The sequence below is a fragment of the Chiroxiphia lanceolata genome, chromosome 16 (assembly GCF_009829145.1).
Source record: "Chiroxiphia lanceolata isolate bChiLan1 chromosome 16, bChiLan1.pri, whole genome shotgun sequence".
Taxonomy (NCBI): Eukaryota; Metazoa; Chordata; class Aves; order Passeriformes; family Pipridae; genus Chiroxiphia; species Chiroxiphia lanceolata.
The window spans coordinates 342674-366729 of NC_045652.1; the positions used below are offsets into that span (position 1 = coordinate 342674).

General features: G+C 46.8%; 2 protein-coding genes across 6 annotated transcripts in view; one reads left to right on the forward strand and one right to left on the reverse strand.

Moving 5' to 3' along the window:
• Window positions 1-8210, reverse strand: part of TMEM204 (transmembrane protein 204) — a 28049-nt gene extending 19839 nt beyond the window's left edge. Inside the window, exon 1 of the mRNA XM_032703561.1 lies at window positions 7123-8210. Within this exon, the coding sequence (XP_032559452.1) occupies window positions 7123-7402 (280 nt within the window). The 5' untranslated portion in view covers window positions 7403-8210. The remainder of the gene's footprint in view (window positions 1-7122) is intronic.
• The window catches only part of IFT140 (intraflagellar transport 140), an 82256-nt gene that overhangs the window by 57365 nt on the left and 835 nt on the right, over window positions 1-24056 (forward strand). For all 5 annotated transcript variants that reach the window (XM_032703559.1, XM_032703557.1, XM_032703560.1 and 2 more), the window contains 11 exons: window positions 16057-16234; window positions 18397-18587; window positions 19623-19718; window positions 20054-20186; window positions 20276-20419; window positions 20800-20928; window positions 21136-21318; window positions 21980-22186; window positions 22349-22561; window positions 22644-22810; window positions 23749-23890. In XM_032703559.1, the coding sequence (XP_032559450.1) occupies window positions 16057-16234; window positions 18397-18587; window positions 19623-19718; window positions 20054-20186; window positions 20276-20419; window positions 20800-20928; window positions 21136-21318; window positions 21980-22186; window positions 22349-22561; window positions 22644-22810; window positions 23749-23890 (1783 nt within the window). The remainder of the gene's footprint in view (window positions 1-16056; window positions 16235-18396; window positions 18588-19622; window positions 19719-20053; window positions 20187-20275; window positions 20420-20799; window positions 20929-21135; window positions 21319-21979; window positions 22187-22348; window positions 22562-22643; window positions 22811-23748; window positions 23891-24056) is intronic.

Below are 24056 nucleotides of genomic sequence, written 5' to 3' on the forward strand. Positions count from 1 at the left end.
CAGCTGTATCCATCTGGATTAGAGATGTTGATTTGATTTTCTTACTTACAAGCAGCAATTTTGTTTTGTTATGATCCATGATAGCCACAGGACTGTTGGTGTTATGTTCCAGGACAGCCTTAGGACTATTTGCAGAAGTAAGTTAGTCATACTGGAGAGTAATTTGCAGTGTTGTGGGATAATGAGGAAGGATGATCTCACTGGAAAATCACATTATGTTAGTTGCTTAAAATGTGAGCATTTCTTCCCCCTTTCTGTCTGCAGAGAGGCAAAGAAAACCAGTAAGCGGGTCAATTCAAGCTTTGTAGTGATTAAACAAAATGGCTCAAAATATTTTCGTAGTTGTCTAAAACTCCCCCTGAGAAAGACCACTTTTGGTCAACAAAAATTTTAGTGCAAACTTAAGTCCAGCTTCTGTAAGTTATTAAGTTTCCAGCCCTGGGAGGAATCTGTGACTGCGCATTTACTCAGTGCCAGGGGACAGGACTGACTACTCTCAACATCTCTCTGTGCCCTCACAATTTCCTGCTGGCATCTGAACTGTAGGAGCTGACTGGGAGTGTGCTGTTATCGCTGTCCATCGTGGGACGCTAAGTGTGTTACATCTAAAAAATGGTCCCTAAACTCTTAATTAGCTCTTAAACTCTTACTAACACGGGATGAGTTATACTCAGCTGAGGGATGGTGCCACCTCAGGCTGCTGTGAAGCTGATTACATCTATCAGTTCATCCATGCTTTAAATCTCCTGAGGGATTTTGCTTCCTTGTTTTTGTAATGAAAGAACTTAAAAAGAATATTCTACTGCTGCTGTTTCCTTTTTATGGTTCTTGGGTTTATTTACTGATTACTTATTTGGTGAATTATTGAGGACACATTCTGAGATGTACCTGATTGTCCTCATAAATGCTTGATGTTCATATGTCACTTTATTCTGGGAAGGAGGATAAATGGTTGTGTTTCTGAAATAGAGATTTCTAACTGATTATGGATGAAACGGGTAATACTCCTTACACTTAAGTTGCTTCACTTATTTTTGTTAGAACCCATTTTCAGTTTCTTGAAACTGTGCTAGACTTCATCTTCTTGGGCTGGGTGTCTGCAGGCTGAGATCATATTCTGCTGATAAAATCTTATCTAACTAGATAAGTAATTAGGTTTTCTCTAATATAATCAAGAGATTCTAACTGAGCCCACCAGTTTCCTCTGGAACCTGACATTTTGCTAAGGTGTTATCCTGAGATAGGGGACGTATCCTATGTTTCAGCCTTTTGGAGTAATTTTTAAAATTATAGCGACTTCAGAAATGCAAAGCCAAACAACTTAACATTGGGAAAAGACAGAATAGTGCACTTGAACCTAAATGGGTAAAAGGCAAGAGTCAGCAAGAGCAGGGCTTCTGTCTTGCCGACTCTCACTTATGGTCTTGCTGTTCATAAAGCTGAGTTCCAACCTGGAAAACTGGATTCTGTATTAATAAATAATTTTAGAAGAAACCCTTCCTTAGAATAAAAAAAAAAAAAATCACTTTAGTCAAACTTTTGGCAATGAATGGTGTGTTTCTTTTGTTTTGAATATCAGCATTGTCAGCAAAGATCAGATGTGCCGAGCAGCCTCCCCAGCTGCCATGAAAATCAGCTGGAGCTGTGCCTTGGATATCAAGATCACTATGAAAGTGCAAAGCACAACTGTGCTTCATTTTACAACAGACACATAGGAGTTCAGCACTTACTGTTAAAGCAATTAAGAGATGATAAGGACAATAAATAGCACCACTGTAACTGTTTACTGACAAGTCAGCATCATGCTATGCCTCCCAAAGCTGTGCTCTATTTATGAAGTCTTTGACATTTAATTTCTTCTGTTGATTTAAACTTATGGTATTTATGTTGCTAACCTCTTTGAGTATGAATTAGGAAATATATTGAAACAAGTTAAAGCTACTTGTGAAACAACCTAAGCCAAATGTTGGCAGTATCTCAGTGCACCTTTGCATGGCTGTGTCACTTGAGACCATAGGAAGGTTTAAAGCCTCTGCGATGTAGATGTATTTTGATGGTCTGAATAGTCACTGATTTCTTAAAAGTGAAACATCTTTTATTTGATTTGTACTCCTTCCCCATGATGATGTTTTTTGCATGTCTTACTGCAAGGACAGGATTTTGTCCTGAAAAGGAAAGTCTCTCCCTCTCTTTTTTTTAAAATCTCTGTAAACAGCCATACAGCTTTCAGCTGCAAGGAGTCCTCAGTATGTTCTGGATGAATATCTCAAAAATGATGGATGGATGGATGGATATCTTAAAAATTATTTTGCTTTTTTCACCTCTGTAAGGCTTTCTGGTATATGCAATTTATACTTTTTCACTTAAAAATAATAATTTTAAAAAAGGAGGGGAGGGGAGAGAAACCAATCTATTTTGGCACAATTAAAATAATGTTCTGATATGACAAACTGACGGAATCTGCCATCCCTTTACGTATGGAACTTTACCATTCAGCTCATCTTAAGTGTGAAACTTCACGTGAATATTTAGTTTGAAAGGCAGACAGATCTTGTTTGAGGGGAGGAGTGTGGCTGGTGGGTGTTTTTTATAACAGCTTCAGTGGTTACTTTTGGAATGAAGACATGGCTGCTCCAACTATTATCAACATAAACAAGTGCTTCTGGTTAAGTGACGTGCCCTTGCAAACCCAACATTGAGAACCTTCTATACAGTCATCAGTTTTAATAGACATGGCTGCCACATAGTTTCTGATGAGATGTGACTTGTCTACATATCATGATTTTCCTGTTTATAAACCTCAGCAGGGTATTCTGTGTTGGTGGCTGTGATAAATGCATTAATCTGAAATTTTTAAAACCTCCAGAGCCATTTTCACTCATAGCACTTTAGTGAATTCAAAGTCTTGATGGTGAGAGTAACCAAACACTGATTGCTCTGGCAATATTTCTGTGTAATGCACTGAAACATATATATTATGTTCCTTTTCCTATCCTGAATCCCAAGAAGTTTTGCACTTTTCTAAAATGAGTACACAGAATAGTAACCCCACATTGAAATGACCACGCACTCTAATTTGAAGAGCCAGACCTTTCAGAATTCACCTCCATTGGTTTCTGCCATTAAATTAGTATTTTCACTTATTTAAACGTTGCTTATATTTCAGATATTAGGAGGGGAAATCACAAGCCCTGTGCTGCCTCATCTCTGTGGAACAGTCTGAGCAGTCTATCATGTACCATGTGTATGATAAGGTTTTGGGCTTTTTTTAATCTGATGGTAGTTCCTGTCTGCTCCAGATGCACTTGGCCTCCTTTCTGGGTCTGTATATATTGAAAAACAGATAGAGACAAGTAACACATGTCTACAGCATGCTCAGCTGCTTGACTCAGCCTGGCTTCCAGACAGCCAAATTTCAGAGAAGTTGGAAATTTTGGAGACATTGGAGCTTTGTGTACATGCAGTGGACATGGGCACTGAGGTGAACTGCTGCCTCTGTAGCAAACCTCAGCTCCTCACTCCTGCCCCAGCAGCCTCCTGCCTCAGCCACTGTGTCTGTGTGTGTGCATCAGCCTTCAGGTGTTTGGGTGGGTCCCTGTGGCAGTCACGTAGCTGTCCTGGTGCTGTCCCTCTCCCTGCACAGGTTATGCTCTCCATCTGAACTGCAATTCCCACGAGTTATCTTGCTCTGGGCATCTGATCTTGACACATGCTTCCTGCTGCTGGGATTTTCCTTATGTCTCCTGCACCCCTGAAGAACCCAGCAAGGTTTTATATCTTTTAAACCCCTCCCTATTCCCGTGTTTCCACATTGTTCCTAATGTTCTTTAGACAAAAAGGGACAAGCTGTGACCTCAACTGATGAATAAATCAGCTCCCTCTGTCCACCCAGAGATAGCCTCGGAGCACGGCAGAACTTAAGGGCATATTTGTACCCTGCAAGATGGTTAAAAATATCCAAGTCGATTCCAAGCAATCTGGTGTGTTCCTGCAGTATTCCTGGCCTGATACTGGGCCAGGACATAGGTGACTTTGAGCAGGGCTGGCTCTGAGAGGGCATCACTGGTGGAACGTGCTGTGTCCCTGCGTGGAGCTGCATCGCTGGGTGTGACCTGGGCCCGAAGCTGGGGGTTGACTATTCATGACATGCTGTCTTACCCAAGCCCTTACTGAGGTTGTGCTTCTACTACCTGTGGGCTTTTTTTAAAGCATTAAGAGATGCAGACAAAAGCATAATCTTCCAAAATTTTGGAACAGCTCTGAAACATTTGGCAAATGTTTTTGCCCATGTTTAGGTGACAGGAGAGTTGGGCTACCTGGCCAGGTTTCCTTAAAGTGTTTTGAAGAGGGGCTGTGCAGTCTGAGTTCTCAGTGAAAGCCTTTAAGTTTGCATTGTCCAGTGGCTTCTCCATGTTAGAAAAACTTAGACTGATGTCCTCGTAGCTCAGCATAAGTGAAGGTTTCAGATCTGAGAGTTTATTAGCACTAAAAAGTAGCCATCTCACCCCTCCATACATCTGCATCACTTGGCTCATGCTAGCAGCAGCACTTGTTGGACTCTGATACCACTGCTTAATCCAATGGAAAATATCCACCAAAAACCCCCTCCCGTCCCCATGTCCAAAACTTCCACCCTGGCCTGGGTATTCTCTCGCTGTTAGTCATTGGAACTGTCCCAGAAGCTTTTCAACATCACAGATGGTTGAAACATAGGTGCAGGGTTGCACTGAGAGAGAGAGAAACAAAGAAGTGGATAAAGACGGCTGGAAGGGCCTGGGATCTCCCTTCCAGGAGCAGTGAGGTTTGAGGGACAGAGCTGAAGTGCTTTCCCCATGGATCAGTCACCCACACTTCTTGTGTTGTGCCTTGCAGAAATAGTTCACATTGTGATGCTTCCTTTCCCTATATTTTTAATATCACCTGCTCCTGTCCCTGGATTTTTTTTTTTTTTTGCCGTTTCTAGGAAGAAATTCTTTCCTTTGAGGGTGGTGAGGCCCTGGCACAGGCTGCCCAGAGAAGCTGTGGCTGCCCCATCCCTGGAAGTGTTCAAGGCCAGGTTGAATGGGGCTTGGAGCAACCTGGGCTAGTTGAAGGTGTCCCTGCCTGTGGCAGAATGAGATGAGCTTTAAGGTTCCTTCTCACCCAAACCATTTGTGATTCTGTGATTTCAGTGGGAGAAAGAGCAGGCAGTGAAAAGTTGGTAAAAAACAGGTTCTAAGAATGTGCTTCTCTCTGCCAAGGAGCAAACCTGCTGTAGCAGTGCCTGTGGTTGGCTGTTACTTACAGTCTGCTCATACAGGAGTCTTCAGTGTATGGACAAGCAAAGTTCCCAAGGGTGTACAGTTTTTCTGTTGAACTGTAAGATAAATAACTTGCCCCCTGAATATGTATTTCTGTGTATAAGTACATTTTTTTATATGAGCCAGATTATGACCCACTACTGGCAGAACAGATTTTTTTATGTATTGTTCTACAAATGGCATCAAAAATACTATGTGGTAACATAGCATTTCTTCCTTCATAAAGTTATTTTTTAAATGTGTGTATATACATACACAGACCTGCAAGTCTGTGATTTATCTACAACTGACAGATGAGGATTGCTATAGATATTACTAAAATAGTGTGTGATTTCTTATTAGAGAAATTCCTTAGAATGACAAATCCATGGATGCAGAACAAGGCTCATACTGACCATGTGTACAGCCATGGAAACATAGCTGTCTTAAAAATAAATGCCACAGGTGTGTTTCCTACTGAGTTTGTCATGACGCAGCTGCAGAGTGGAGATTTTCCTTTAAGGGCTTTATCAAAATTCAGAACTGGCCTTTTGCTTACTATTTGCTTCCAGATTAAACAGGGAATGGATGCTTTATTCCTATGTAAATTGAGTTTCTGGGCTTGAAAGACCTCCTTTAAATTAGAATTTTTTAAGAGTGGTTGTCAGAGAATTCCTCTGGGCACTTGATCGTGCTATAATTATTACTTTGAAATTTCAAGATTTTCTATCACACTGTTCTATTTGGATGAGAAACTGCTGCCCAGACAGTTCTGCCATGAAATTGATACCTCTGATCTTTAGACACCGCTCACCTCCTGACCCACACAGAGCAAGAAATACAAATTTTTGTGATAAAAGTACTGCAGGAGCCAAATTCACTGAGCAGGAGCTCGTTCCAGTGTTGATTACAGAACATGTACTTTTACAATTCATGAATGATACACATTGTTCAAGTTAGAACATGGCTTATCGATATTAATTGGGGCAGTCATTCCAGGGATGAAGCTGCAGATACACATCAAGGAACTTTTTCCACAGTCCAATCCTTTTTATAATCTTTCAGTTAAAAAAAGGTATTGAAAGGGTCAGGACATTAGAACAGTTGAGAAGTTTTCTGTTTGTGGTTTATGCAGGTTCAGTATTAGCAAATGTGCAAAAAATGTTCCTGCATAATTTTTTTGGGCAATATGATATGGAATGGGTCCACCTAAAAACACTTTTTAAAGAAATTCCTCTAATAGTTCTTTGTTGTGTCTCCAGAAGTATCAAAAAGAGTAGTTGCACATGTTAAGGCTTATCTCAATTTTACATGTTTTTACCAAAACTATTTCTGTCTTTTCTGCTCCTGGCATTTCCAACAAAAGCAAAGAGAAGGGAGAAATAACTCAGCATGTCATTGGAATACCTTCTTTGGGGTTTTTTTTGTTTGTTTTATGGTATTCAGAGCAATTGTGGTTGGTGGTGTACTGAGCAGGAAGGGATATTGTATGACAGGAGCTCGTGGTAAGAGGGAGAAGAGAGCCTGAGGTGTCTCAGAGCTTTGGGCTCACATTTCACAGGTGATTTTTTCAAAGCAGATCAGTCCCTAGGCTGTATAAACCAGACAGCACCATGCAGCATACTGGCTTTGAGGGAAGAGGAGAAGGAGTTCAGTTCATCACTGGTGGACATAACGATTCTTATTTCCTCAAATGAATTTATTTGGGGGTGAATGTGAAAAGGTGTTTAGACTAAGACAGTTAACAATGATTTCAGGGTTAGGCCATGAATCTCCTAGGGACCAGGTGCACCCTATCGATCGCGACCTGGTGTCCGCAGAGAAGACAAGAGACTGCACTTACGTTTGACAGTGCTGCGAGACTCCTGGAATCCAGCCGACTCCGAACCCCAGCCCAGGGCTTCACACTCCTGCTCCTCCCCTTGCCCGTGCCTGGCACTGGTGCTTGCAGCCCCTCTGCTCCGCTCTGCCAGCCAGCACATCCTCCAGAGCCCCACGCTACGCTTCCGCCCGTCCTCCAGCGTCTGGTACACCCAGTTGGGGGTAAAGGCAGCCGCGTTGTTAAGGATCAGTGAGACCAGAGCTACCAACACAGCTGTGGCTACCAGTTTCTGGACAGTCATATCTGACTGTCAGCTTACTGCCAGTCTCTGATTGCAGACAACACAGGGTCCCAGTCAGCTGCAGCACATTGAAATGGGGCTGGGAACAGGCTGCACTGGGCGGTTATGGGGGGCTAGAGGACATCACCGTTCATTCTTGAAGTCAACTCCAGAGGGGTTTATGATCAAGGAAATGAGAATTTTGTGAGGTAGGTAGGAGAATTCCATAAAATAAGAACACAAAATAAGTCCTTCCTAGCGCTGACTTATCCACCTTCTTGCACTTTGATAAGTAGTGCCAGTCCTGTGGTGAACTGGGTGACAGGGAGGTCCATTCCGTGTTGGACGGGGTGAATCCGGGCAGAATCCAGTCTCGGGGCAGGAGAGCCTGAGCTGAGGCAGGGCAGAGGCGGGATGCTCGCCGGAGCCTGCCGAGCGCAGGGCCCTCCGAGCCAACCAAGCGCCTCTCCAAAAGCCTGGGTTTGGATGCAAACTTCAGAAAATCCTGCAAACGGTGACAGATGTCATTCTCTCAAAGCCAAGCTGAGCCAGAGAGGAATGCGGTCATCCCAAAGGAGCTCTGCAAGTCTGGAGTATCTCGAGGGGGCTGCTCTGCCGTGTCCCTCTCCGAAGATCCGAGCTGTGAGTGCCGGGAGGAGAACAGCCACTGCAGTGAGGAAAAGGCCCCCCCACCTCCCCACCAAGAGGAAATGGCTGTTTTTGTGGCTGTTTTTGGTGAGCCTCAGGGCGTAGTCGACTGCAACAAACAGAGCCACTACCACGGCAGTCAAACATTAACAGGATGTGTTTCCTGAAAGGAAAAGACTATGGAGACTTCTAAAGTTTTCCCTCCTCCCCTCGGAGAGCCCCCTCCCCCCCTCACGCCTCCGCCCCTCCCCGCTGCCCCAGCAGAGCTGCCCGGACCCGCAGCGGCTTGGGGAAGCCGGGGAGCACAGCGGAGCTCCTCGGGAAAAGGAGAGAAGGAAACCCCAGCTCCAAACCTCGGAGCATCAGCTCCGTGCAAGCAGATTGAGGAGAGGGATATTGAAATACCTTTTACTGGAAGCAGAACAATATTGGGGTTCGGTGTTGGACAGCGCGACGAAAGCGCTATGGGGCTGCACTGCTGTCCCCGTGCTCTCTGCACCACTGGGAGGGAGCGTGGCAGATAAATAGGAAGTATAAAATCTGGAGACTCAACCCGATAAACAGACCGGTCTGGGGGTGTCTGCAAAGGCAAGAGACAAGTGCTCGGGGGCGAGTGAGGCTGAGAGTCGCTGCACTGCTCCGGGGGTGGCACAGCCTGAGCCCGTCGCGGCGCCGCAGAGCCTCGAGGGGGGCTGCCCACCCCGCAGTGCCCAAGGGATGGAAGCACCGCTCCCAGATATTTGAAGGGATGTCCCAGTTGACGGCCCAGCACGGAATGCACAGGGCAAGGCAGGTGCTGCTCTGATAAACGGGTTAAAGAGAGTCGTTGAGGGCATTCCAGACTGTCCTTGAACATGGATGTTTGCAGAGCGGTCTTGCCCAGGCTGGCTCTCCAGACGGCTCTTTGCTGTTCCATCCGCTGCCACGGCAGGACCGAGACGAGGACAGGGATGCGGCGGGCACTGCCCTGCGGCGGCGGCCGGGCCGTACTGCCGGGGGTGGTGCCCTTCGTGAGCTAAGCCTGGCGAATTTCTTCGGGCTGCCAAAATACCGCTCGAGGCGTAGCATTAACTCGGAGCCGGTGCTCTGAAAGCGCGACATTGCGGTCAGCAGCCTGGAGAGGGAGTGCCGAGGAGCCCTGGCACAGGAGTACACATCACTGCAATCCATAACCTGAGATGAGAAACTGGTCTTATTTTATAGCAGCTCTGTCTGACCAGGTTAGAGACTTCACCCCTAACTGGCAGATCTGCAGCGACCCAATACACAAACTGGTCAGAAATTTTTTGCAAGGCTACGTTTTATTTTCTAAGACATGTTGCTGAGAGGAGGGGGGAAAGTACCAATGAAGCTCATATGCCCCAATAATTAGTTTACAGCTATTGGAGTTGAATGTACTAACCTGGCTGTGAACTCACCCCTCTTCCATGGGCTTGGATCATTTTTAAATGAGTTTAAATGAATTAAGCTTTATATTTTTATTTATATTAATTTAATATTTAAATGAATTAAATTAATTCAATATGTACTTTGAATATTTTCATCCTTGAGAGTACTATAGCATCTTTGGTTTCTCTTTTTCCCTGTGATTGGTGATGTTTCTGTACCTCTCCTGTTTTAGAACTTTCAGTATAAACACACTTGTATCTGCCATTCTTCAAAGAAATTTCCTACAAGCAATGACCATATTTTCATATTTTATAACCGTTGGATTATTTGTTTTTATGATTCTATGTTTATTTTAAGCCAGGGATTTGGCAACAAGGCAGGGGATGTTTATATGCAGATAATGCCAGGAGAGATTTACCTTTAGGGAAAAATCACACACCTACTTCTGCTCCCTCCTGTATTTGATTTCTGTGATTTGTTGAAGTCTAAGTGTGTAAGTGTGTATTTTCAGCAGGGCACAAACTTCCTTCACATGTTACATGTTAAAAAAAATAATTATATTTTACAAAGGCTGAACAAATCAGTCTAATCATAGAATCATAAAAGTTGGAAAAGATCAAGTCCAACCATTCCCCCAGCACTGCCAAGGCCACCACTGACCCATGTCCCCAAGTGCCACATCCACGCAGCTTTTAAATCCCTCGGGGGATGGTGACTCCACCTCTGCCCTGGGCAGCTGTGCCAGTGCCTGACCACCCCTTCCATGAAGAAGTTTTGCCTAATATCCAGTCTAAGCAGTCTGGAAATCATTCTGATCCTTAATAAAAAAATAAAAAATTACCTTAGTGAACACCCTTTGCTGACAAACAGGCAGCAGGATGTGCACTGTGTTCTGTGGGGCACAAGTGGTTTGTGTGATACAAGCCACAAGGAGCGATCTCTTGGTGTTGGTTTTATCTGGATAAGTTTGGAGCAAAGCTTTGTGTTCCATGGGATATTACAGACACATTCTGTAAAGCTGTTGGTGTTTTATCAGATGCTCTGTTTCCACCAGGGAAGAGTTTTTAGGAATAACCTTATCAGCTTTCTTATATGAAAAATGCCTGACGTTGCTCAGAGCAGCTCATATCATTAACACTATCAAGAGTTTCACTGGATCATTACAACTTTTCATCTATTACTTAGTTCCTTGTTGTCTTTTAGTCCCGCTGAAAGGCACAACCAGAATCCCACAAATGCATTTTAAAAGCACCAAAGCTAATTTAGCTACATCAGAAAAAACCTCATTTTCTCAAGTCCTGAGAGTTTTCCAGTCAACTGGAAGGTGTCCCCCCAACCATTCTGTGTTTCTGTGATTATCACCTGTAACATAATGTTATAGGATATAATAATATCTTGTTATATATAATATAATGTTATCCATAATATCTATATGGTAGGGTCCAGTTCAACAAAGTGGGGCCCAGATTGGAAAAAGAGATGCTTTTTTTACCCTGATCCTGATCAGTGTTCATTTTCCAAATATAACCCATTAAATAGAGGGAGAGAGGTTTTGTATTTCGATGCTTCAGACATATAAATCTCCAGCACTTCTAGATAATATTCCATTTATGGGAGTTTTTCTTTAAACTTACAAGCAAAACAGGCAATGAAAAATACATGGGAAAAGAAGGTTTTATGAGATCAGATTGCGGGCACTACAAACACAGTTCCGTGGAAAAATAGATGGGAAAGGTCAGATACAACAACAACAACTTTTTCATCAAATACGTGGTAAAACTTGTGTCCACTCTTAAGAGCATTTGCTTCCCAGATCCCTGGCGCTGTGGATGTGGCCTGGAGCCTGGGAGATGGTGTATCCCTGTGCCTCATGGGATGCTTGGGATGCATTCCCATGGCTCTGCTCCCTCTGCTGCTCCGCCTGGGCTTCATTAAGTTCCTAGCTTTGGCTGATGAAATACAGATGTGAGAGGCTTTCCAGGGGGGAGAAAAGGAGGAGGAGGGGAAGAACAGGAAATTCGCAGAGCCAGAGTCAGTGAGAGGGTAAAACATTACTTGGCATTTTATATGGACAGCAGGGCCGGGCCTGGAAAGGAGAGTTGCTGCCTTTTAGGGATGCACGGACAGATCCATCTTTCTCGCTACAGTAGCGGCTGCTGGGAGATAAACCATGGTTTTCCCTGGGATTTATATGAACCTGTTCTGCACCTCCTGTTTCTTGTTCTTTCACCACACCCACATCCATCTGCCCACATTCCTGAGGGGCAGCAAAACTTGCCTTGGTTCTGGAGGTGTGTGCCTGCCAGGGAGATTGTGCATCTCACAGCTGAGGCTGGTCTTCTGAAACACAGAGACACATGGAAGTGCATTATGGATGCTCCCAGGATCCCCTTCCCCTTCCTCTTCCCCTTCCTCTTCCCCTTCCTCTTCCCCTTCCCCTTCCCCTTCCTCTTCCCCTTCCCCTTCCCCTTCCCCTTCCCCTTCCCCTTCCCCTTCCCCTTCCCCTTCTCCTTCTCCTTCTCCTTCTCCTTCTCCTTCTCCTTCTCCTCTTTCCCTTCCCTTCCTCCCCCTTCCCCCTGCCGCCTGCTCCTGCTGGGTACCATGAGTGCTACTATTCATTTGGAAGGCAAATCTCTAACAAATAATGTGGTGTTATAAAAAGTGTCTGTTGTCCCTGGTCACTGCAGTGTGGAGGTGCTGGCAGTGGCTTTGCAGGGTGAAGGTAAAACAGGTTCTGGCTGAAGGTCCCCATGTCTTTCTTCAGGAGCTGTGGAGGATCAGTCTCATGGATCAGTCCCACTGTCCTGGCCCCAGCCAGGTTTGGGAACGTGGATTTTCTGTGTTATCCCCTAGGGTTTTGGTGACACAGGGTCTGTGCCATTGCTCAATGCTCTGTGGTGGTCTGTGGTTTGTGCCTGTCGAGTGAGATCCTCTGTGGTAGTTTGTTTTTGTAAAGTACTTTGGATTTTTTTGTGTTTCACAGGGTGGTGTTTCTCTGGCACCTTTCTAGATCTTTAATAAGATATAATAAACAATATATTCAAATAATAAATACAAACAAATACATTGATGAGGACAAGAGGAAATGGCCTCAAGCTGTGCCAGGGGAGATTTTGGTTGAATATTGGGGAAAATGTCTTCATGGAAAGGATTCCCAGGCATTGGAACAGGCTGCCCAGGGCCATGGTGGAGACACCATCCCTTCACAAAGTGTGTGGATGTGGCACCTGGGGACATGGTTTAGTGATGAATACGGTGGTGATGCTGGATTGATGGTTGGACTCGATGATCTGAGAGGGTTTTTCCAACCTTGGTTAGTCTGTGATTCTGTGATTCCATGTAATGGATGCACATGGATGTTGCTGTGTCAGAAATACTTGTGTACCTCAGCAGCAGTAGGGGGAGTGTGGTGCTAAGATGAAAGGTCTCCCAAAGCAGAAACAGTTGTCTAATATTTTGCTCCATGAAGAAAATTGCAATAATAGGTGTATGCAGTGTCCTTCTTATGAGAGATGTGTCTGCTGGAGAAAACCAGCCTCTGCTGCAGCTCCACAGGGACCAGGGAGGGCTTGGCTGTGGGCTTTGCCCTGTGCAGCTGCTGACCAAACCCAGGGGGGTACAGGAGTCCTCTGGGCACAGCAGGGCTGGGTTCCTTAGGTGAAACACTCCTTCAGGTGGTTCTGGAGGGCAGAGGCAGGAGAAGGGATGGTCAGAGGGAGGCAGTGGTCTCACATGTCATGGGTACTTGTGCTGGTGAGCTGCTCTGATCATCTCTTAGAATCATGGAATGGTTTGAGTTGGAAGGGACTTTAAGGACCATCTAGTACCGAACCCCTGCCATGGGCACAGACACCTTTCTTTGGTCCCTCTTGTCTCTTGCTGTGGTCTCTGTGCTGGATGAGTCAACGCAAGCTCAGCTCTGCTCTGCTCTGAACACTCCCAAATTCAGTGTCTTTGGTCAGGTTTGACCCCAGTGTGCTCATCCCCAGCTGGGGCTGGCAGGATAAAACCAACCACAGAGCACATTGACTGGAGAAGTTTCTCTCTCTGAGTTTGTTGCTGCTCCCACACAGCCTGGAGCCTCTCAGGTTCATTTGGCAAATGGTTTGGAGTGGAGGGAGAAGAGGTGGGATGGCAGAGCCCCGTCTCCTCAGGGCAGAGGCACCTGGGTGTCCAGGTGGCCCACAGACAGGTTGAGGGGGGCAAGAGCTCCCAAAGAGGAGTCCTGGGGAAGCAGCTCCCACTGAGTTTTGACATTGGCAGGAGCTGTTGCCATCCAGGAAAGCATAACGGAGCCGAGATGATGAGCAGCATCTCCCAAATCCTGCTGTGACTCTCGCACGCTGTTATCTTTTAACTTTGTACTTTAAAATACACTCTGTTGTCTGTTTCCTTTCAAAAGTTTCCACTCCCTGTAGTCTAAATAAGAATCCTCATCCGCTCTCCTGTTCGAGCCCATGAACTCTCATCTTCCGGCATGAAGGGACTACTGAGCTGTCAGAGCTCTGAAAAATAAAGACTTTGATTTCCTTTCAGAAACTCACTGTTAGTCAGCTTGACAAAGCCCAGCACAGACGTGCATTCCTTCCCCCAGAGCCAAATGGCTGTTGGCAGCTTCTTCTGGCACACTGCAGAGCTTGGAAAATGTATTTCTTCTCCCTGTGTGCTGTGAAGTGCAGCTGTGCCCAGCTTTTCCTAGGGACAGAACTCACTGGCCGTGTTGATCACAGCTGGGTGACCATAACTAGCACTATGTTAATCATGTCAATGTTCTTTAAAGGTGTTTTTCCCACTTTTCCCAATTCCAGATGGGAATAGAAGAGAAACCAGTTCCATCTTTTCAGAAATTAGGAAGGTCACATCTGCTGACACAAGGCATCATTTCTGTACTGAGTGGCACAGAAGGATCTAGTGCTGGTTTCTGTCAGGCCCTTCCATGTCATGCTTTTCTAAACCAGCTAGAGGGGGGACATTTTCACTTCTGATCCTGCTTTATTTTCTCTGCACTGTTTGGCCTTGATGAAGTCTATGTCACATATTTATGCTGATTACTACCCGAAAGCTTTATACCAGTTGCACTGTAAATAAAAGATGCTCTAACTGTAAAGTAAATTAGGCAAAATATATTTCCTGTGCCTTTCTTTAGTGCAAGTGTTGGAGAGCACGTCGTGGCTCTCCTGCTCTGCTGCTTCCCAGTTAGTCACTTTCCCCTGTTTATGCAGGGCTTTCCCACAGCTGCTGCAAACACAGAAACATTTTAGTAAGAGGAAAACTGGAAGGGAATTTGGTGGCAGGACTTGAAATGCCGTTCTATTCTATTCTATTATTTTCTTCTTTTTTTCCCCTGCTTTTATAATTTAGATCTTTACTTCCTGCCGTGGTGGTGCCTGAGCACTGCACCGTTGGGGGTGCCTGGGCACCCCCTCTGCTGGGGGTGGCGTGCTGAAAAAAACCATATTTTCAATGCTCACAGCTTTTATTAGTCAAACAGATTGCATGTAATTCTGAAGAGCCTCAAATGTGAATAGAATGTGTGCAAATCTTTCCTTTTCCCCCACTGTGATAGTCAGTTGTGTCGTGGTCCTACTGTGCCTGCCATTCCCGCCGGGAGCGTGGTGCTCCACCCGTCCCTGCCTTGCCTGGGCAGAAGACTTTGCAGTGGGTAACTGTGAGCTTGTAGCCCTGACTAGTTCTCATTCTGTGCATCACAAAGCTCAGTTTTGCCAGTTTTATGCAAGTTTTAAAGTAGAACATGATCGTTTGGTCAGTTGTTTCCTCGTTCCCTCTTACTGAGTGCAACTGTTGGGCTCCCAGTAGCTGTTCTGTGTTTGAACTACTCAGGACAGCAGCAGGATGTTTCCAGTGTGAAGTTTATGTACATAAGACTTTTCTCCTGCTTTTAATTTTGATTTCTGAACATTGACTTGGGGGTATTGTCAGTGTCTATAGGTTGCAGCTACAGCAAGAACCACAGAGATGGGCACTTTATGTATGTGCAAACACGGAATCACAGATGGGTTTGGGTGGGAAGGGACCTTAAAGACCATCTAGTTCTATCCCCTACCACGGGCAAGGACACCTTCCACTAGACCAGGTTGCTCTGAGATCCGTCCTTGGACACTTCCAGGGGTGGGGCAGCCACAGCTTCTGGACAACCTGTGCCAGGGCCTCGCCACCCTCACAGGGAAGAATTTCTTCCCAATACCCAATCTAAATCTCCCCTTTTTCAGCTTAAAGCCATTCCCCCTTGTCCTGTCACTCCAGGCCCTTGTCCAAAGTCCCCCTCTAGCTCTCTTGGAGCCCCTTTAAGCCCGGGAAGGGGCTCTCAAGTCTCCCTGGAGCCTTCTCTTCTCCAGGTGAACACCCCCAGCTCTCCCAGGCTGGCTCCAGAGGTGTAACTGCAGTTGTTTAGACATTGGTGCAAATCAAACCCCACAATGTTTCCTTAAGCCTGGGGTCATCAAGCTCAAAAACTGCCCTTTCTGTGTGAGCCTGTTTCTGTTCCTCTGCAATCTTCACAGAGCACCTGCAGTCTCTGTGGCACCCACTGAGTCCTGATGGTTCCCCTGTCGCTCGCTCTCCTCGCCCCTCCCCTGCCTCCCCTGACACGGTGACAGCTCTGCTCTTCTCTCCTGCAGTGAGGCCGTCTGGGAGAGCATGGCTCGCATGTGTGTGAGGACTCAGAGGCTTGACGTTGCCAAAATCTGCCTGGGGCACATGGGCCACGCCAGAGGAGCCAAGGCACTGCGAGAGGCTGAGCAGGAGCCGGAGCCCGAGGCCAGGGTGGCCGTGCTGGCCATCCAGCTGGGAATGCTGGTAAATCCCGAGCTGGGCAGAGTTTATATCAGAGTTCTGCTCTCATGTGAAAAACTGCTGAATGAAAGATACTGCTCACTGAAGGAGACATCTTTTAAGGATGGTTTATGTGTGAAGCATTTAACAGAAAACCTGTTATCTTGAGGCATAAGTCTCTTTCAAGCTTAATCATTCTAGTTTTGAATGCATTAAAAAGGGATGTATTTTATTGTAGCTAAAATGTTTCCACAAACATATTTTAAGGTCTGATATGGGAAATGCAAGTTACATTTTGACACGTTTATTTGTAGAGTGAAAGGCTAGAGCTGTGTGCTGCCACAGAGCGCGGGCTGGCCTGAGGTGTTGAAGGAGTTTAGGCAAAATAGAAGTTTCTGTTGGGGCTGGAGAGCTCTGGTCAGTCACATTTGCTGCCTGTGCTGTCCCAGGGATGCCTGGTCACCCAGATTTCCATCCTGTGTGAGCAAGAACTTGGCCAGAGGTCATGGTCAGGCTGCTCCCCAGAGTTTGGTGTATGGGACAACTGTCCCTCATTCCTCCACCTGGAGCCCAGCCTGGCAGCAAATGCCCCAAATGGACCTTGCCTTTCCCATGTGTCTGTGTCTGAGCCCACCCTCCCTGACTGCCAAGAGAATGGAGATCTAAGCTGGGTTTGAGACCAGCATTGTCACGTGGATTGAAAACTGAGTGGTGCTGTTGAGTTAGAGGTGTGTGTATTCCACTCATTCACATCTTCATTAATGATCCGTAATAAAAACACATATTTCTAGTTTGGGAACCATAAGACATCCAGGCATCTCATCTGTAAGAGGGAAAAACTGGGAAAGAATTGATGAAATACCCCACAGTCTACAGAAAATAATGATAAAAAATGGCAAAGTGCTAAGTGCTATGACAGCAAAAATCTGATTAGGGCTGTGTTTGAGGAGACGCCACATCCTGAGGCCTAGGTTTGGTAACTCCTGTCTGTGTATTCAGGGCAGCTACAGCTGGAATGTGATGTCCACCCTTAAGTATCTCATTAGCAGAAAAAAAATGTTGCTGAACTGGAAGAAGTTCAGAGAAAACCAGTGCAAATTGTTCAGCTCTTGGAAAGGTTTCACAGGCAAGGAAATCTTTAAGATGGCCCAATAGTTAGAATTTGGCTTGAAAAGGTGTTTAGCAGTCTACAACTATTTGAAGATCATAAGTGCTGGAGAGATAGAGAGTAACTATTCTGAGTTAAAATTAAGAAAAAAAGAAAAATTCAAACTAAATGTTTGGAAAAGCTTCCTGGCAGAGAAAGCCACGAGGCTGAAAAGTGTCAGTGCTTCTTCACTTGGATATCTAGATCTGTTGGGAGAGGTGGAGGGGAACTGCAGCAAAACAAATGCAGTTCCACTGTTTTTTTCCATCTCGTACAGAATCCTAGGGCAGGCATCTTCCTTTTCTACTTTCTATGCTTTTTTGAATTTGAAACAATGAGACAGAAACTATTTTTCTGTCTTGGACAAATAATCTCAATTTACTAAATATAGTGTTCAGCTGGACAGCAGTTGGGTGGAGCAGGAAAATGCTCCTTCCACAGGAGTGAGCACCTCTCAGAGTGTAAAAATAATAGTTCCAAATTTGCTCACCCTTGCGTCAGCATCAGCAAAGCCCTCCTGTTCTAATTCTGTCATAAACTGATGGCATTTATTCCAAGGAATGGAGCTCAGTTGTCCACGAACAGCGTTGCTGCCTCTCAGACCTGCTGGGAGGTCACAGGGTTTCCCTTGGCTCGTAGCACATGAATTCCAAAACCCCAGTTGCCAGGACCTTCTCCCAGGCCTCACCCTGGATGGGCAGCATGGCTGTACCCCCCCCCAGCATATCTCCCTTGTCTGGTGGTCCACACTCCTGATGGCAGCGTTTAATCATCCATGTCTTGCTCCTGTCACCCCCTAGTTGATCCCATACAATAAATGCCAGGATCTGAGTGCCTTCCTTATTTTTACATAAACATCCTGTTTCCCAGTAACATGCTATTCCAGGCTACATATATGTAGTTGTTGAGCCCCCTGCCTGAGCGGTTGTTGCTCCGATGGCACTGCAGTGCCCTGCATGGGTGACGTGCTCCGTGGTGCCCGTGGAACCCATGTGAGGCGTGGGCTCGGCTGACGGGATTTCGGGTGTTTCCCCCACAGGAGGACGCAGAGCGACTGTACAAGGCCTGCGGACGGTTCGACCTCCTGAACAAGTTCTACCAGGCCTCCAACCAGTGGCAGAAGGCCCTGGAAACGGCCGAGGCCCAGGACCGGGTCCACCTGCGCACCACCCACTGCAACTACGCGAAGCACCTGGAGGCAGCCGGGGAGCAGAGCCTGGCGCTTGCCCAGTAAGCACCGGCCTGGGTGCCTGGGGCACTGGGAGCCTTCTCCTTGTGCAGGCAGGCAAAGGGGGACGTCTGATGGTGATAATTAATTAAAGGCTTTTCCTGTTTCTGGTGCTTTCTACCTCACAGAGTGAAAGCATTCCCAGTGAAACTTCACAGTACCTTCCCAGGCGAATAACGTGTAGTGTCAGAAAGGTCAAGAATCTGTCAGGGCCAGGAGCTGAACCCCACTCATATCCAGTCCTGTGCTTGTTGCTGGAAGACCACTTCCCTCTTTTCCTTCCTTTTCCATGACAAAACCACTTGTTTACTTTTCCTGAGAGTCCCAGACACAACTGCTGGAGCAGAATTTAGTTTGCCTTGGTTGCTTCTGGCGTCTGGTCCTCTCCTGTGACCGCTGAGTCCATGAGAAGCTAAGGGAGGGGACTTTTAATGTCTTAGATTTGTTGTCTGAAATCTTGCTTTTATATGAGTTTTACCATATGAAGTCTCCATAATAATACTAATACTAATGATGATAACAATGATGATGACAGTAATAATAATACAATAATGTCACTGCTGTTCAGAGTCAAAGCAGAGCTCTGCTGTGCTCAGGCAGACCCACTGGGGGCCATTGCGGGCAGAGGGGTGAGGAAAGGTGGGTGCAGGGCTAAGGGCGGTGGCAGAGGCTGATGTTGCAGTGGGTGGCAGAAGGATGAGGCACAATGTGGAGCCCGGGGCTCTTGTGACCTGTTCAGCCAGATGTGCTTGGTGTTTAGGGAACTTTCTGGAATATTTCTTTGGGCCAGCACTTTTGAAGTATTTACTGCCCTGTGGTCACAGATCACACCTCTCTCATTCCGGTTCCATTGAACTTTTAATTTTTGATGATGATGGTGGACTGCAACTGGTCTTACAGTGAACTTATACAACTGAAGCAGTTGTTGCCAGTGTTGTCAGTGGATGGCTGGCAAACAAAAATGGATGTTTTACATAGAAAGTGAGCTAGTAAAGGACGTTGTCATTTCACATGTAATATGTTCTTCTTCTCCACAGCTATGAGAAGTCAGACACACACAGGTTCGAGGTGCCCCGAATGCTCTCTGAAGACTTACAAGCCCTGGAGAACTACGTCAACAAGATGAAAGACAAGTCAGTGCTAGCTCATTCCTTCTCCTGCATGGGGCTGTCAGGTCTGAAATACAACTCATGGTGAAAGCAGGGATGGAGGAGTGTGACTCCTCTCAGCCACATTCAACCCCTGCCTCATCCATGTTATGATCCTCCCACAGCTTTTCAGGATTATCTTGCTTAAGAACTGCCACACTGGTTCTCCAGGCTGACCTATATAGTGCAGACCTTGCAGTGTCACCCTTGGGTTGAGGTGAAGCCTGTGTTCTAAAAAACTCGTCTAGTCTGTATTCAAGCTCTCCAGGAGTGAAAAACACAGCCTCTTGTTACTGCAGTCAATACCATTGCTTTTGCAGGAGCTTGTGGAAGTGGTGGGCACAGTACCTGGAGAGCCAGTCAGACCTGGAATCCGCGCTGCAATACTATGCACTGGCTCAGGATTACTTTTCCCTTGTCCGTGTCCACTGCTTTCAGGGCAACATTCAGAAGGTGAGGCAGCCTACTCCCACCTGCTCCCAGAGCTCTCATTCCTGGGATGGGCACAGGCACCAAGTAAAGCCATGTGATGCCCTTTGCAGGCTGCTGAAATTGCAAACAAGACGGGGAACTGGGCGGCCTCCTACCACCTGGCCCGGCAGTACGAGAGCCAGGAGGACATCAAACAGGCCGTGCACTTCTACACCCGGGCCCAGGCCTTCAACAATGCCATCCGCCTCTGTAAGGTACGGGGGGAGGGACAGCTGGCCCCCAAACCAGCACACAGGGAAGGCAGAACGAGGTGTTTGTGCCCATTGTCTCCCGTGAGACACTGCCTGCTCATGGACAGCCCACGGTGAAAGTGCTCCTGGTTTTTGCTGCCATCTTCTACCGAAGGTGGATCAATGCAGCTTTGGTGGTTTGGGACAGTATTTTGTTGTACAGTTCATCAGAAACTGCCTGAGAGAAATTGCCATAATTGAAGCTCAAAGTCACTGGGGTTACAGAGGTTTTACACAGAAGGGGGTGATGGTATTATACTGTGTGACAGCACAAAGCCACAGCCTTGCCAGAATTACAAAACTTGTGTCTGCACACCCCGAGCCAAACCTTTGCTTTTGAACAGGCAAACAATTTAGATGATCAGCTGATGAACCTGGCTCTCCTGAGCTCACCAGAAGACATGATAGAGGCAGCCTGCTATTATGAGGAAAAGGGGGAGCAGATGGACAGAGCTGTCATGTTATACCACAAGGTAAATATTTTTTTAGTAAAAACTCTCAAATCCTAAACAAAGCAGTTCCTACAGCAGAGGAATGTTAAATCAACTGTAGTTCTTACTGTATCCTGATGATTAGTCATTTCTTTGTGGTGGGTAATGCTTTATTAACCCTTTCCAGGGCACCCTGTGAACTGGCTCTGTAGTACTTTAGTCTTTGAAGCCTCATTCGTAATTTTGCAGGCAGGACACTTCTCCAAAGCCCTGGAGCTGGCCTTTGCCACACAGCAGTTCGGGGCCCTGCAGCTCATTGCTGAGGACCTGGATGAGAAGTCAGACCCGGCCCTGCTCGCCCGCTGCTCCAGGTTCTTCGTGGAACACGCTCAGTATGAGAAGGCAATGGAGCTGCTCCTCACGGCCAAGAAGGTGAGCTGAGCCCTCTGGTCCCCCCTGCACAGGTAGAGGAGGCATGTACCTGCACACAGACATTTATCTGTGCAGGTAAACAGATACACAGAGACACTTGCGGGGTTTAAAGTTTCCTCTCAAGCCAAGGACTCAGCACCTTGCCAGAGTGCTGGGTACCAGACCCATCCTGTGCCCACTCCTCTGGCTGCCTTTCTGCCATGTTCTGCAAGGGCACAGTAGCCCTTTTCTGGGCTAAAAGCTCTTGTATAACCTAGTCAGAATAGGTTCCAATAAGGGAAGTACCAAAATATTTCACAAAGTCTTTCAATTTATTTGTACTTGCTGAAAACCTAATGTTATCAATCATGCCTAACAAATCTGACTTGTATGACTGAAAATTCAGAGTCCAAATGACTGAATCTTCAGTGGCAGCCTTGTGTCCACTGAGAGAACAGGTGAGAACCAGTGGTGTCATGGAAGAACAAACATGTTCTTAGCAAACAAAATGGGACAGTGTGTGCCTGAACAGGGACTGATGTCGTGGCATGTAACTACATCCGTGTTCCAGAGCATCCTCAGCTGCTTGTGTGTGCAGCTGGTTTCTGTAGGTTACACTACAAGCAACGTGAGGTATCACAGTAGTGTTTGCAACATCTCATTGCTCCCTTGCTCCCACCAGTACCACGAAGCTCTGCAGCTCTGCCTGGAGCAGAACATGACCATCACCGAGGAGCTGGCTGAGAAGATGACGGTCTCCAAGGACTCCCAGGACCTCCCTGAGGAGTCCCGGAGGGAGCTGCTGGAGCAAATTGCCGACTGCTGCATGAGACAAGGCAACTATCACATGGCCACAAAGAAATACACACAAGCAGGAAATAAGTTAAAGGTCAGCCTGGATGGCCTCAAAACAAGGGTGTTTTGAAAAGTAAACCTTGGAGCAGACTTCCTACAGTAACTACCCAGACAAAGCTTCTGAGCCATCTTGCCTGGTGTTTTTGCATTCACAATATTTTCCCTCTCTTCCCCATGCCCCCATTTCCATTGCCAGGCTATGAGGGCACTGCTGAAATCTGGGGATACCGAGAAAATTGTCTTCTTTGCGGGAGTTTCCAGACAGAGAGAGATTTACATCATGGCAGCCAACTACCTGCAGTCGCTGGATTGGCGTAAGGATGCAAAGATTATTGCGAACATCATCAGCTTCTACACCAAAGCAAGGGCCCTTGACCTCCTGGCAGGTTTCTATGATGCATGTGCTCAGGTACTGCCCATGCTGTGACTGCTGAACGTGTTTGGTTTGGTAGCTCTGGAGCAAGACCTTCATCTCCTTTGTCCTCTTGCAGGTAGAGATTGATGAGTATCAGAGCTATGAGAAAGCCCACAGAGCGCTGGCAGAAGCCTACAAGTGCCTTTCCAAGGCAAAGGCCAGAAGCCCTGTGGAACAGGAAAGCAAACTTGCCCACCTGCAGAGCAGGATGACCCTGATGAAGCGGTTCATCCACGCTCAGAGGTGAGCTGCAGCACACAGAGCATGAAAACTAAGTGACAGAAATATCCTACCAGAACAGAAGTTTTACCAGCACCTGCAGTTAAAAAAGTAATTTGCAGCCTCGCTTCTAAAAGCTGCTGGGACATTTTTCCAGCAGGGAAACCATGATGTGATTTTTAGAAGTGTTGACATTAAAGGTGGAAAGGTAGCCTGAAAGAGAAGGAAGTGTCTGGAGCAAGGGAGGTGTAGCCAGAAAGGTGATTATCACAGAATGGTTTGGGTTGGAAGGGACTTAAAGACGATCTTGTTCCACCCCCTGCCATTGGCAGGGACACCTTCCACTATCCCGGCTCCAAGCCCCGTCCAACTTAGCCTTGGACACTTCCAGGGATGGGGCAGCCACCGCTTCTCTGGGCAACTGTGCCAGGGCCTCACCACCCTCACAGCCAGGAATTTCTTCCTAATACCCAACCTACATCTACCCTTCTTCAGCTTAAGGCCATTCCCCTTTGTCCTGTCACTCCAGGCCCTTGTCCAAAGTGCCTCTCCAGCTCTCCTGGAGCCCCTTTAGGCCCTGCAAGGGGCTCTCAGGTCTCCCTGGAGCCTCCTCTTCTCCAGGTGAGCACCCCCAGCTCTCCCGGCCTGGCTCCCGAGCAGAGGGGCTCCAGCTCTGGGAGCATCTCCGTGGCCTCCTCTGGACTCTCTCCAGCAGCTCCACGTCCTTGTGCTGTTGTTCCCCATATCTGGAGGCAGCTCTGCAGGGGAGTCTCACCTGAGGGGGCAGAATCCCCCCCTCCCCTGCTGCCCATGCTGGGGGATCAGCCCAGGACATGGGGGAATTCTGGGTTTTGTTTGGGTTTCTCTCATGAAACATAATTCAGCAAAACCTCTTCCCTGTCCTTGGCCTGACAAGCTGAACACTCCCTGGGCTGTGACAGTTGCCTTTTGCCCTTTCCTAGAGTTTACCCTGAGGACCCCAAGGAAGCAGTCAGGCAGTGTGAACTGCTCCTGGCTGAGCAGGACTTTGACAACGCCCTCCGGCACGGAGATGTTCTGGGATTTCTGCTTCAGCATTATGCACAAGTGGAGGAATTCCACACGGTGAGTGAAGCCTTAATTCTTCCAACCTACAGAGCCCATACTGTACACCTGTGCAGCCTGGTGGAGCGTGGCTCTCACAGAGGAAGGTATTCCACAGCAGGAGCTGAACTGCACGGCAGGGTGGGGCACAGCTCAGGAACTACATCTGTATTTTTCACTTCATTGG